The sequence below is a fragment of the Nematostella vectensis genome, chromosome 7 (genome assembly GCF_932526225.1).
Source record: "Nematostella vectensis chromosome 7, jaNemVect1.1, whole genome shotgun sequence".
Lineage (NCBI taxonomy): Eukaryota > Metazoa > Cnidaria > Anthozoa > Actiniaria > Edwardsiidae > Nematostella > Nematostella vectensis.
The window spans coordinates 14114137-14129556 of record NC_064040.1 but is presented as its reverse complement, the minus strand read 5'-3'; the positions used below and the strand labels follow the sequence as shown (position 1 = coordinate 14129556).

Here is a 15420-nt window from a genome sequence, read left to right as displayed (position 1 = left end):
GCTCTGCTTGTTTTTAGGGTCATTTGAAGTGTTGCCAGACGATTTAGTGTAGTCACATGGCTAGAGTGGAGGCCCCTCTCATAGCAGAAAAACACACGAATAAACCTCAAGCCCGTCCAAACCAGGCCCTTGATATCTGTGTGTTTAGACCAATTTCCCCAGACGTTTTCAGACGTGCATTTGCATAATGCATAAATTACCCTTATCTGAAGATAGAAATTTAATCTCCTATGTCAGTTGGCTTTATTCGTAGGATTTCTTTGGTATTTCTCTGTGTTATTACAGTAGTCAACTCTAAATTGGTGGGCAGGATCGCACAAATTATGGCTTGACTGATGCCGCCTTTTCGCCTGTAGGTGCACGAGCTGTGTGATAATTTCTGTAAACGCTACATCACATGTCTCAAGGGTAAAATGCCCATAGACTTGGTCATGGATGAAAAGGAAAATGGCGGTAAAAGCAAAGGAGATGTGGATCTCCCAGATTCCCCATCCGACGACTTACAGGTAAGCTTTTTCAACTTTTTCTCGAGACCCAAACTCACCTTTCCCTTGCAGCCGTCGAAGAGGTGTAAATGCCTTTTCATAACATCAAATTATCTTCTAAGTAGATGAAAGCTATTAGAAGCCTGATACTACACGCTTTCTTCCTGTTCTCCAGCTCCCAGCGCCTTAGAACTTCCCAAACCTCGGGCGAGACGTGGTGTGTTTGTGATTGTTTCACGGCGTGATGTTTTGGTAACTTTGCTTTGTGCAATGTATCCAATGTTGTCCCTCGGGGCTACATACTGTCTATGCGGTATTATATTGGGTTGTTCGTTGTTTATAAGACGACAGAAAGTCACACAATTCCCGTCAATTGGACACTTTAAATGGCGTTAAATTTTGTCAAGTTTTATTACTATTTCGACAGATCTTTTCACGGTTTGACGTGTTGAACCCAAACTGGCCACACTCTCTCTCTCGAGAGAGAGCGCTCGCGTATTTTTTATCGTTCTTATTCCTCGTCTCTTCAGTCTGACAAGGGGCCCTTACGAGCTATCCAACTAGCTGTCTTCGCTGTGGTCGGCTGAAAGAAATCTGTCGTACGCACGCGAAGGCCCGAGATAGCGGGCACAAGATCGCCCTAAATTCTTAGCGTGCTTGACTCAAAAAGCGCGCTCGCAGCTCCAATAAATTCCCGCCAATTTGTAGGGACTTAAGCCAATTACACTCCTCTGTCGACAGTCAACTGGTCTTACAGACGAACACAATCAACACTGACAAAAACCCGGTTATGTGACGATATCTGCTTGACTCAAAAAGCGCGCTCGCAGCTCCAATAAATTCCCGCCAATTTGTAGGGACTTAAGCCAATTACACTCCTCTGTCGACAGTCAACTGGTCTTACAGACGAACACAATCAACACTGACAAAAACCCGGTTATGTGACGATATCTGCTGGGCCCGTGATTGCACTTTCTATTCAATAAGTTGTCACCGCTTCGAAAGCGTCTTAATTATAAGGTCTAGTTTATGATAACCACTGCAGTGGGTATGTATTGTATTTATTATGTTGTTTAATCATAGCAAACCGCCCCTTCGTCCTGGCAACCTAGTCTCGCTGCACTGGACGCACAAACCTCGGGACCCCACTCTCAAGAGTCGCAAACGCCATCGGATCCTGGCGCGGAGTGCCCCGTTACTCCGGAAGGTAGAGACACACATTTGATTTGCTTCCCTTTATTGAATGAGACATACAAATCATTTCTTTATTAAATTGTTTCCGTACTCGATGTCTTTTAATAATGTGCTCAAAAAGACAGCATCAGACAAGGATTTAATACGCGCTTTTACTGTGCCTACAAACGTTTTTATTATGTTAAACGCGTTAGTCCAACGTTTGTAAAAGTCCACATCAACAATTGTGTAAAGAGTTCGACTTATTATTGGTGCAGGGCTGGATTTATTCTGTAGGCCTTTATTGGGTTGAAAGCTCGGTGTCTGTGTTGACACAGCTGTACAATGGGCTCTTTTCTACGCGTAATTAAAAAGAATATCACTTTACAGCATCCAAGACACGCTCTATAGACAAATGCAAACTGCCGCTATGTTGCTATATTTCTACTCTTTGTTGTGACTAATGTGTCAGTTACGTTGAAGAAAAGAAAAGTCATGTCAGTGTGTTTCCTATTTACACGGCGTGTTATTGTGTTCCGCGGGGGAAGCATGACTTTTTGCTTGCACAATGGCGCTAGTTTGGCGCGAGAAAATGCGTATGATTGTTAGCGATCGCGTGCTATTCCCTCCGTTGCTTTCTTGGGAGTGGAACTGTCCATCTATTGATGTGACACCGTCTGAGTTGGACAAACATAGTTAACTGTCTACCAAGAAAAGTTACAATTAGCTCGCTAAGCCTCCACTCGCCGCTAACCCCGCCGTTGAGACGGAACAATAAGAAATTCCATTTAGTGCGCTTGTTTTGACATGGGGGAGGTCAGCGAAATTAACAGAAACCAACACATGTGCCAGTTTCGTTTACCAATTTGTCAATGTAATGAGTCATGGTGGATCTCACGGCGGTTGAGCGCTTGCCTGTTTGCCGAGGGAGGATTTCTGTTTTGTTGCGATCTTGCCCTCCAGATTCCCCTAAAAGGTTTCCTTATAGTTTCGATGGTTTAGGTGCATATGGTACTCGAGCGCAGAGTCTGTCATTTTGGCAAATCTTTGATAATTAAGAGGGGGGGAGGTTCCCATGATTTTCCCGATCTCAATAGGAAAGTTGTTGCTTTCGGGTGATCGCGCGCGCCACTCTTAATGCAAAGAGATCCCCGAGATCCCATTTAAGTCAAAAAAGATGTGTATTTTGCAATATTGTGGACGATAATAGGGTGCCTACGACTAAGTGCGTGTGTACCGTTCCATTCTCTCTTTGCTTTCTATTTGACAGTTATCCGTGATCTTTGATATATCTGACAAGATAGCCTTATGCAATTTCCTCTCGTAATTTCCTGAAGTACTGTCAACGAATAATTCATTATGCGCACGCTGTCACTTATAACTTGAACCACTAAGGAAGTTCTACAATCCCTTGAATCGTCCACATGAGACTTGCACACTTCAGAAAAAACGCTTGGGAATTCATTACGGCTAAATCGGCTTCGCGCGCTTCATTAGATTCTCGAGGAGGTGAGCGATTCCCTCCGGCAGCCTTACTCGATCAGTGCCGCTAATATTTCGAAGGCTTTGATACCACTATGCCTCTCGGAGAGGAACTCAGGAGGGGCTATCACGGGTACTCGTGTCAGGAGAGAAGAACAGGTGAATAGTGTAATCTGACTTAGTGCTGCTAGATCCTTTTGTGAGCACTTAAGCGAGCCTGAAAAGGTTTGTCAAAATCCAAGTGCGAGGCGTGACAAGTCTGAAGCACCATCTTAGAGCGAGCTCTCGCTGCATCTTGAGACACAAGGGTTTTTTCTTCTCTTATCGCTTACTTCATTGTTTGGCGCGAGCGGGAAGACGGGGGCAGCTTAAAGTGCTATCAAGTCATCTGAGCTTGTGCAAATGATCTTTACGTTTTGGGTTTCACTAGCCGTGGATTGATCTTCTCTTTAAGGAGAGGTCTATTTTCCCAGCGCTCCGATAACAACTCGGTATTTTTTACAAACTTTGTCAGTGTGCAGGAAGCTGAGAAAGAGAGCGCAGATCATATCGAGCTTCTAGGAAATAACTGCGGTCTAAGGAATAACGTTTATCAGGCCGGTGTCACTTTCATCAAAGTCACGGTCATTTTCTGCCAAGATTACGAGATACGTTTTTTTCCCTCGAAGCATCGCTCGCGCGCGCCCTCTGAAAACACAGCGCGCAAATCCACCGTTATGTTCCAAGAACAAACCCTTACTTACAGGTTATTAAGACTCTGTTATAGGGTGCTAAATAGCGGTACAATGGAGTGTAAAGTCCTTCACCCTTTTGTTTTTAAGAAGATTACAGATCGGTCACAAAACCTCTCCAGGGCCTGTCAGATTTTTTTACTCAAGACAGCTGTTCGACCTATCGTGCATCGTGCCTTATATAACTTCGAGCATTTGTTTTTCCATGGCTGGCCTCATTCTTGTGTGTTTTGCATTTTTTAGAAGAAATATTATTTACTCTAACCGGGGCCAGAATGTCACTGAGATATTTGTTTTGCAACTCACGAAAAAATTAATGTGAAAAGATAGGAAAAAGGCTTAGATATTAGATCAAACATCGCTTACTGTCGCATTTGACATTCAGCCGAAAAATGCTTTTAACTGATCTGCATTTTCCAATTTCATAAAAAACAACTAACGCATACATTTTAAGTGGGATTTAAGGATGACTTTTATCTTTCCAGTTTAATTATAGAAAGTGTCAGTTTTACCGAGTTTATTTAAGACCCGTCAATCAAGCGCTGGTCTATGGGCAGGACTAATCACGCGTCGATCCTGGGCTCCAGTTAGACTCGTTGGCGCGTTGTGTTGGGAGGCGATTTGTAACCGATCGTCCGCGCGCGCATTCCCCATAACCTCTCAGGTGCTCAGAGGAGAACCAGGTGCCAAGCCATCTCGAACCATCTCAAGCTGTCCCAAGCCACCTCGAGCTGTCCCTTTCTAAGAGACTCATTAACCCGCTTCATCTAATTGAGACATTGACAGACAAATTCGTTGGGAATATCGTGCGACTGCCCTTAAAACCCATCTAGTCTGACACGATAGAAATCAATATGAGACCAGTCCATGACAGCATCTACGACCTGAACGGTGAAAAGATGTTGAAATTCGAACACAGCGCTCAACGTAAGATAATCTCTTAGAACGGGTTGTTAGTACCTAAACGCGATGGTGAACCCCAAACGATCTGTTGACTGTTTTAGGGTTTTAACACTGAAGTAGTGACAAGTCTTGAAAGAGACTTGAGTTAACGATGCGTGAGCACTTGTAAAGTTTGTGAGATAGATTGGCAAACTTCGGACACAAGGACAAGTGGCCTTTTCTTGATTCTAGCACTTATTGGAGAGCCTCTGTATTGAGTTTGGACACCTTGTGTTTGACAATTTAAATTGTAATCTCTTGATTAGGATATTATACTTAGAAGGATTTCTACCCTTACTTTGGAAGAAGGGTTAGGCTAAACATCTGAGTACTTGAAGTGACTCTTAATGCTTTCATTTCGCTATTATTCCAGGTCAATCGCTCAACGCATCGATAGGATCAGATGATGGAGGAAGCGAAACGGCGGACGACGACCAAGGAGGGAAGAAAAGCCAGAAGAAACGGGGAATTTTCCCGAAGGCCGCCACCAACATCATGAAAGCGTGGCTCTTCCAACACCTCACGGTAAACCTTGACACACTTTAGAACCGTTTATTACACCTTACGCTACCAACCGAAGGCCGCCACCAACATCATGAAAGCGTGGGTCTTCCAACACCTCACGGTAAACCTTGACACACTTTAGAACCGTTTATTACACCTTACGCTAACTAACAAAAACGCAAACAACGAAAACTTTGAGGTTTCTTAACGGAAAGAGTAAGATTTCGCCTTACATAATCGGTTCCAATAAGAACAAGAAAAAACACGGAAACTAAGGGAAACCGCCCATTTTTTTTTCCGATTCAAAACCGGGAACCCTTAGCCTATTTCGTTTCAAAGTACACAGCGGTTTTTGTTTTCAAAGGAGAAGCATTGGTGATGTTTTTTTTTTCGCGGACGTGGCGTTCATTTACAAAGTGCATTCACCGTTTTGCATACAAGAAAAGGTGAAATTCGATACCCCTAGGAAAAGAACCTATCCCGCAATCAACGTCCGGTGTCTTTTATTTATTTCAATAGCAACTTAAAGGGTCAGTAATATATTTTTTTTTAATCACTTTACTCAAATAAAGCACACGTAAAATCTTGAAAGAAAACGCGCATAAAAGTAAGGCGAAGCTTGGTTGAAAATGTGGTAAGTTTCTTCCGAAGGGTATCGAGTAGCGGAGGCGACATGTACCTGCCAACTCCGTGAGAGCCGTCGCCAACCTATTTATATTGAAAGCTAGCGGACATGTATGATTTTTAGCCAAAGTGATGGGTCTTCTTTACTATTTGTTTATCGATCCAGGGTTTGCTGTCAGACGTGGAATTAGCGAATGAATGGGTGTTTGTCGAGGTCTTACATAGTGACGCAAGTAAAGACATCGATTGAGTGCAAGGGGAATGAAAAGTTAGCTTAAGTTGTTTGGTGAAAAACCATCGGTCACTCGGTGAATAAAAAAGGTCACTTCGTGGTTAAATTTTGTTGAAGGATGAAAAGGATGAGTTTTCGGTATTTATCAACTTTGCAAAGGATAAGTTGGTTTAAATTGTCTGTAGAAAAAGCCTCAATCAGACTTAAGATATAAAGGGTAACTGTTTATTGAGTTTTCAGGAGCAAGAAAAGACAGTAGTTTTTTCCGGATTTATTGATTTGCGCTAACGAAGAAAAGTTCTTCGGCGAAAAAGCATCGGTGAATCAGCGAATAAAAAAAAAGTCTCACTTGTGGCTAAGTTCTGGGAATACAAGTTTTATTCAAACGTTATTTGTCGGTTACGTGATGAAAAGCTAATTGAAGTCCTTTGTCTTTATTCGCACTGCAGAAATTTAGTTGCATTCCTCTGAAATATTAGAATCCAAAGGACTCATTCAAATCTCTTTGTCTTCACAAATTGGCTAGAAATACCAGTAAACAGAAGACGTCAACGCTTGTTTGTTGTTGCAATAAATGCCTAAACCATTTGTCACCTTGTCTAAGAAGATGTCCTAATTTGAAGACTGGTCATGTGTAGATGTCCAATTTGCGGATTAGGGCGTTCCCGCGGCGCCGCAAACAGGTCACGCCCTTGCACCTATCACGTCTCATTGCCTCCAATAATGATATTACCCTTTGGCGTCGAAACACCCTATTGTGATCTATGGTCCTGGTTTTATTCTCTCTTTATGATATCCTAATTAATCGCAGCCTCCTTGATTGCGCGTGTGGATCCTTTATTGATACTTATTATCCGTGAAGAAAGCTTGCTTTGTTATCATTACCTTTTCATGTCAAACAATTGGCGAGACTCCGACCAAAACGAAGAAAGTCCTTACACGAATCTTATGAAAAAGTACTTGAACTTTGCAATGCTTTGCAATGCGAGAAAATTTCTCTTGGCTTATTAAAAAGATTTTCCATGCTATTTGCACATATTGGGTCGCCTTTCTTTGTGGATATTGGCAAAAACTAGCAGGGATTCCAAAGACTATTCATTGACACGCCAAAACACTACACGCACGGAAATATGTCTTGTGGATATTTTTATCTCATTGGAAACGTGCCTTCATGCTTTCTCTACGAGAATCATTTAGTGAACAAGGCAAATACTAAGCAAAGACGTGCTTTGACGCTAATACTTTGACACTAAATTAATAATGATTCGTGCAGCAGTAATCCTATTTCGTTGTCGAAAGTTTCTCCTTTCAGTAAAGTGACACTAAATTCTTTTTAAACGCTTTAAAAAACAAAACAAATCCTCTTTTTGCTGTTTTCGCTTACTGCAGTAGTAGTTTTGTTTTCAGCCCCACAGGGTTTTACATGTACTGAAGTCCTAAAAAGCATTTTTGCAACCTATTTCTTTTTGTCAGAGCTTCGAAAGGTGTTTATTTAACTATAATAGTAGCAAAGAGATGCCAGGAATTGTTTAATCATGAGATATATCAATATTGAAATATTCCTCTCTTTTAGCACCCATACCCGTCTGAAGAGCAGAAAAGGTCACTCGCCCAAGAAACCGGCTTGACAATCCTGCAAGTAAATAACTGGTAAGCTGTCCAGTTGATTTTTGTGAAAACTTTGTATTAACAGTTATTATGGAATCATTATATTTCCACTCACGCCTAACGTCAGACGGTTTGTTTAGTCTAATTCCACAAACTGATTTTGTGCCCACCTAAATTGGGAGGGGAACCATTTAAGGACGCGCTAATATTGTGCTAAGAAATTAAGAGAGGGAAAGAATTGTGATGGTGTTTGCCCAAAGAGGAAATGTTCATTAATTTTCGTCCAGTGTTTCTTTTATTTTTGATGGGAATTTGCTCTGGGATTATTTTCGAGTGAATTGGGAGTGACAATCGCTAATCGTGAGTGGGCTTGCTAATTCATCTAATAACTACAAGGAAGTACTCGCAATACCGGAATTGTCACGAGTTTATCTTTCTAATTTATTTCACGTTTTCGCTCAACTTCGTTTTTAATGAAACTCTATCTCCCATTTATCAGTGCAACGCTTGATTTGGTGTTGAATATTTAACGCGTTAAAGGAAATCCGAGAAAGTAGGTGTCTTGAACATTTTCGCCGGCCGTCTGTGTATCTCCGGTGACACGGGAGCTCTTGCTTTAAAGTGTCTCCCTAAAAACCTTTTGTTTTGACAAATATCTTGGCTCGGTTATTAGTTTAGCCCAAATTAGGCACAGAGATCCAATCAGAGAGCATGACAATACGTCCTTCAAGCGAAATATTAGTGGAGAAGTTAGGGAATAACACGCATTCCACGCCTTTGTAAACTTGTCGGCGTTCAATAAAACCTCTTTTTGGTGTGTCAATCTGATATGGGTTATTGTTGTCCAGTTCTTTGGATGAATTAGGATTTTCTCTTAAGAAGTCGGAAAGAACCTGAAAGTGAAACTAATAGAAAGTGACACTTGAAACCCTAGAGACAGAAATACAAACATTTCTGGCGTTTACTTCAATGCTGATACCGCTAAAGCTTAAAAACCTTTTTAGCACAAAAACACGAGAAACGGCTATTTGAGAAGGGATTAGGGAAAAGCTTTGGGCATTAACGTTACCGTAGATTTGGAATAACGGCTCGCAACCATCTTTTTCATTTTTTTATTTTTTATCGAAAACCTCTTCTGAACAATATGTTATTTGTTAAGTAGGACTTGAGAGCTTCATTTAATTTATTTTCTAATTGACATTTGTCATTCAATTGCCCGTCTTTCATTTTTTTAAGCAACTGTTTTTACAAGTCTTTTTTACCCCGATGTTTGACAAAACACAGGGCAACATGGATCTGAATTTGGCAAACTAAGCAAAATTTTCCCACCCTCTGGGTGACACAGACATGGCTGTTTGTCAGTTCTTTTGTGATTCTGTGGACATTTTCTTCACCCTGGCTTTCAAAAGGCTTTTATTTGGCTGAAAAGAGAAGTTTTGACGTGTTGAATAACGGCTGTCTCATTCAAGAGATGACTGCCAGGGATTGTTCGGTTCGCGTTCTTGGTTGAAAGAAACAGCTCTGATTACCAAAGACGGTATTGAAAAAAAAACCGGACGTTGTGGTGGAAGTCCAATGTTTCTTTGTTTGGTTTAAAAAAAACCCAGCCTGTTTTATATCTCTTAAAAGAAGAGAAATAAAGCTTGAAATTTCTCCTACGTTACCTCGATACATTTTTGGTGAAAAAGGAACTGTGGTGAAAAGCGCCCCCTGTTTTTTAAGCCAAAACTCGCCCATGTGAAACAAGCAAGTTTTTTTCCACCTCTAGACTTGTTCACACAATTAATCTTATCTTTATTTTATATCGTTCTAGGAGAATTCTTACCCAGAATAAGTTTCTCTAAACTGCAGAAGAGCCGAGAAAAGTTTTGCTATATTAAGTGAATCGTAGCGAATTTGCCACTTTATTCATCTTTCACAAGTGATCTAAACTCGATATCTTTTCCTCCGTTTATCCCCGCACAAGTGTCGGAAATCAGCCCCTAGCCATATAATCCATATTATAGGGATAAAAGCGAATTAAGACCCGTGCCATAGCGTTGTCAGATTAGACTCAAATGCTATCTACCGTACTTAAAAGTCTTAAAGATGTCCTTAAAACACATTACGAACACACGTCGAAGACTCGGAAACTCTCATGAATGATGCTATTTTCCTCCAACCATCAAATCGTGTTTTTTCATGTTGAGAGTATTACACAAAGAACTTTTGATTTATTTGGCTAAATAACTAGCCGTCTAAATATCTTTAAAAGCCTTTTAGAAATTTGATTAAGGCTGTTTTTTGTGTGTAATAAATTGGATGTCAAGAACGCAACAAAGGAGGTTTTTAAATACACATCTGACTCATTCAACTGCCCGTGTGGTAAACTCGTGTATATTTGTCAAATTTCCCATGTTTGTCAATTCTGTACCGATAAACCCTTCACAGGATTCTTTTTTTTTAACACAACTCGTTTAAACCCCTTCGCTGTTAATTCTATCCAAAATACTTTATCAACTTTGACATTTTCTTTTAACATCCCAAATTTCCAAAATAAATAAAACTAAAATGGCGTTAAAATTAACATCTATGTCTAATAAAAACATTCACATTGTTTAATAGAATTATATTCATCCCAAGCCAATTTGCCAACTAGTCATTAGAATGTATTGCTTCATCACTGATATTCCCCTGTTATAACAGCGTGCAATACCTGCTTCTAACTACCCGTAGATCATACTCCACACCCCGCATTCTACCACCCAGAGATACCAGTCACACCTATCCGCCCAACGCCCTAAAGGCATTTTCCCTCGTTGCTAAAATTAATTTTTTATGCTTGATTGTTTATTGACAATCAGGTGGTATAGTTCCTACCCTCTTTTTTTACTAATTCATTGCGCTTCCAGACTTGGAATTCTGTTTATTTGTAACCTCAATAACTACTGCATGAAACAAACTTGCCTTTAGGCGTTTTTCATTCCTTCAGTTTGCCTCGTGATATGTCGTGTTATCATACTAATTGGGAGTTTTCGGTGACATATCATTGCCTGATTTCCAAGGCCTGTACCTTCAAGGTGCATTTGGATTTTCCCAGATCCGATTGTTTCCATGAAAGCGGAACATTTCTGTCGAGGACATCAAAAGTAGTGCTCTCAGCTTAGAAGTTTTTTCGTAACAAAAAAGGAAATTCAGGTTGTGTTTCCGTTTTGCATTCTTGATCTTCTTCCGCGTATTCGGCAAACTTACCCTACTCCGTGATAAAGTCGTGCTTTGTCAAACATTCTGATGCCGACGCTTTACTGCTCGCTTTTAAACTTTTGACATCAACCAACCAGGCGATCCCTTTTCAAGTAAAGAAATAATGACCTGAGTTTTACTTCCCTTTTTCTATATTTTTGACTGGCAAATGCTTGGATCTTTCCGTGGTTCAATATTTTTGTCTATCCCAAACGCGCACGGTAATCGTTAGAACGCACATATTGGATAGTCGTATATCCTACAATGTGCTTGGGGCTTTGTCTTCATGTTCTTTTTGAAGCTTGGCCTTGTTTTATTTCTTGATATAATAATCATAGAAATTTCGCTCAATTTTCCTAAGAGTTTTTATTATTTCTTTCAATTTGAAGGTCTAGAGGGCATTTAAACATTCGATGCAAAAAAGAGCAACTTTGACATAAAAATCCTTTAACTGTTTAAACGTGTTTTCAGAAGACCATAACCATATTTTGCCACCTTAATTTTACTATAGTTTAATACTATTTGAACTGTGTTTGCTCCGATAAATAACAAAGGAGACCGTTTTTAAAAAGAACTTGTTAGATTGTACAATATTTTCTCTTTCCTCCCTTTTCCGCCAACTAATGGATGTGTACTCTAGATGAAGAGGACTTCCTTCGGTAGATATATTCTAATCTTAGCGGGTATAATGCGAAAAACCTCGCAATAAAAGCTGTGCAGTTATCTATAAAACCTTTCCGAAGAGTTCTCATTTGATTTTCCAGTGCGGTTTGAACGGCGTTTCAATATCGATAAAAAATTTAACTTGCTGATCAATTCGCTCTGTTTTGGAAGATAACAAAACCATTACGAGACTTTAAAAATCTTCGAGTTCGAAAAGCTATCTTAATCGCGCCGAGATAACCCTGTACTAACGATATCGGTAAAGATTATCGTAAAGAAAATATTATGAAAAGTTTTTCATGAAAAATATTTTACCTATGATAGTGGTAATGGAATATTCATTTGTTTCTTTGTGATATCCGCGGTTTTGAGATAACACGATTAGCATGGTATGACTTTAGAGATTGCAAACCGTGCTGAAACTGTCTAGAAATTGGTCAAACTTTCGTTATCAAATTAAAACGCCCAAAGGATTACCCTAGAATACCTCACTGGGCCATTTTATGTCGATCTTACTTATTCTACACTTTTGAATACCCAAGAATTTTAATAGTAATGTTTTCCCGCGCTTTCTACTCTCCGGAAATGGTTTCTGGCTTTTCAGATTGTCCATCCTGTTTCCTGTTAAGATTCCTTCCCCTTTTATATAGAGCTTTTATACGCCTAGACGGTGAGATTGCTTTCTTTGGTGGTTAGGATTCATATGGCTTTTCAATTAAGTGGGCCACTGTAAAAATGGAAAAACAGCAGACGCACAGATATCTTACCGCACCGTAACTTTTCCAATAAATAAATACTTTCGTACAGTGTTAATTTCTTGAATTTTGCACGCAGTACTTTTCACACAATTAATATTTCGTCAAATTTTTTGGATTTTTTTTTTTTTTCATATGGCTTTCTGGCAGCCCATAGGAGGGGGGTTAAACCCCCTAGACCCTCCCCGTAGACCCGCTACTGGCATCTTTAAATAAAACGTTATAAAAAAAAACACAACATTTTAAAGTAACGCGGCCATTAACATAAAACAAAGTTTTAAAGTATCACATTCTAATACAGCATTTGACTGTTCTTGAAGGTTTATCAATGCGAGAAGACGAATCGTGCAGCCCATGATTGACGCTTCCAACAGAGCTGGCAAATCCCCTGTTGTGACAGTATTCAAGTCTAGACGGCGGAAAAGCTCCATAGGGCAGGGGATACCGTCCCCCGGACCACCTCGCTACGGACCCGGTCCCGGGCATCCCCCACCGGGGTACTACCCGGAGCAGCATCACCCGCAGGCTCACCCCAACTACCACCTCGACGGAGGGGTGCAGCCTCCTCACTTCTCGCCTCGGGCCTACATGCAGGACCCCGCCAGCAGCGGCGTGGGCACCATGCAGATAGCTACCACCATGGCTCACTCCATGCATGGCCAGCTGCAGTCCCCTCATGCGTACCGCTCATCCATGCCACCGCAGCCACAGCCCATGTACATCCCGGGGCACCCTCACGCCATGATGATGCCGCCGCCGGGACACCCTCACGCGCATGCGCACCATCCGGGACACCCCGGGTCCCAACTCATCTCGTCCAGCCAGAGTTCGCCGTCAATTATCGTGTCTGAGGGAGGCATGACACAATCCGTGATGGACATGCACTCCAGTTAAAGACGTCTTACGCAGTATCCATAAGCCAATAATTCATGGTCTCCACCAACCAGCAGGGGTGCGATACCGGTGTCTCGAGGGTTTTCCGAAAACTTTCCGAGGACCCCATGATCCGTTAAAAACTAATCGGAAATTTGACACGAATTCACGGGTCTTGGAAGGTTTTCCGAAAACTTACCGAGAACCGTCCGTCAATCTTCGGAAACTAATCGAATATTTCCCAAGAATTTGCGAGTTCTTGAAGTTTTCCCTACAACTTTACAAAATCAGTCAAGTTGTACTCATTGGAAATTTTAAACTGGAATTACTGGAGTATTTTTGTTAGGTCAGTTGGGACAATGTTTTGAAAGTGCCACGTGCTTGCTCGCGTGTTGCCTTATTTGGAATATGCTATGGAGCTATTGCAATCAATAATCGTTCGGCGTTGATCGGTAAGCGGTTGCATTCGCCGATTCCTGCCGACTATTACCTGAATGGTATAGCCTATTGCATACTGCAAACCTGAAAATATTCGTATTACCTTAATTTTCGCTCTTACTTGCATTACGAAAATATAAAACCCGAAAAAAATTAAAAAAAGTGCAATACACCATTTTTTGGTATGCGAATCTAAGTGGCGCCCGGAAATTGTGACATGAGGCCTTGGCAAATTTTCCTTCTATAATTACCAAATGGGGCAAAATCAAATGGGAATTTATAGTTCGGTCCAATATACAATGCTGCTTCCAGAACACGAAAATAGTGTAATAAACGCCTTATATGTAATGATACGTTGCTACCATAGCAACGCCTTATATGTCATGATACAATGCTTCTATGGCAACGCTTGCAATTTCTCCATTGGGCTTGCTTGACTAGACAATTCTATGGTATATATTTCCAACAGGTTCTAATTTGATGGAAGTGTTTTTCAATGGCTACCCTATTTTCTGAGAATTGAAAAAAGACGTTAATTCTGATTTTCCTGTAGCCTTTTATATACACAAAGTGCCCAAATAGAGAATGTCGTCACAAAAGATACATAACTAAAGTTTGAGGAATTACACCAGTGTTCTTTTAGCTACAGCAATAAGGTTATGATGCGTAACTAATTTTTTTGTTTTACCCCGGACTGTGGGTGATCATTGGTGTTTTCTTAATGTGATAAAAATCAGTCTTTAATTTGAAAGATAAAAATAACACAACGAATAGTATATTTTTAGATCAACTTATTAAGAAAGTTAAAAACTTTGTTTTATTTGTAAATTTTTCAAGGTAATCTTGTTTGACTATTGTCGTCCTTGTGTGTGATTTAGTACAATGTAAAATGCCTTTTAAAAAGGATTACACAATTCGGGTGGTGTTTTTTATGATCAGCTAAAGAGAAAAAGAGGCGTTCTAATGATGTATTATATTCAAGTAAACAGTTTCTAGTATTTTGTTTATACATGTGGCACTATTTTGTAAATGCAGATAGATAGTCTTTTAAATTGAAAGCTGGAGATATATATATGATTGAATGATTAATATTATGTATTTGTTATTGAAAAGCAACAAAGAAATGTAGAAATATTGGCTTATACTTTTGTCACTTGTTAATCGCATTGTAACCGCTCTTTTAACACACAGAAGCCCCCTCCCCACCCTACACAAAAACCTACCAAAAGAACCTTTTCCATCACATACCTACTGTTACCCTTGCACACACCCAAATCAAACAAACACCCCCTTATCCATAAAGCGCTCCCGATAAAATAAACAAATACTATCTTCACAAAACACACACTCTTAAATCAATGGACACCAACACACATATAAATCAACGAACCTTTTTTGTTGTCCCGTAACAGCTGTTACTCCAATAAAAGTTTATATATAGGCCTCGCCTTCCTGTGGGCGTTTTAGTCTTAATTTCGGCAAAAGCGTTACTCAATTGGTCGCCGCGATTTGTGGAAAATAAGGATCCGGAGCGTTCAAAAAAGTGGTCAATGTGGCGAACTCCGAGTTTCCTCGCCGAATAAAAAACTCTAACTCACACAGGTAGGCCAATACGGCCTTGCAACTCACCCCTCCCTTCGGAATCTTCTCCATAAGAAATTTGCCGTAATACTGTGAATACAAAGACA

General features: G+C 40.4%; 1 protein-coding gene across 7 annotated transcripts in view; it reads left to right on the top strand.

Moving 5' to 3' along the window:
- Positions 1 to 14874, top strand: part of LOC5507882 (homeobox protein Meis1) — a 37868-nt gene extending 22994 nt beyond the window's left edge. For all 7 annotated transcript variants that reach the window (XM_032376608.2, XM_048730278.1, XM_032376610.2 and 4 more), the window contains exons 6-10: positions 357 to 506; positions 1569 to 1692; positions 5187 to 5338; positions 7747 to 7823; positions 12742 to 14874. In XM_032376608.2, the coding sequence (XP_032232499.1) occupies positions 357 to 506; positions 1569 to 1692; positions 5187 to 5338; positions 7747 to 7823; positions 12742 to 13315 (1077 nt within the window). In that variant the 3' untranslated portion in view covers positions 13316 to 14874. The remainder of the gene's footprint in view (positions 1 to 356; positions 507 to 1568; positions 1693 to 5186; positions 5339 to 7746; positions 7824 to 12741) is intronic.
- Positions 14875 to 15420: the final 546 nt, after the last annotated feature.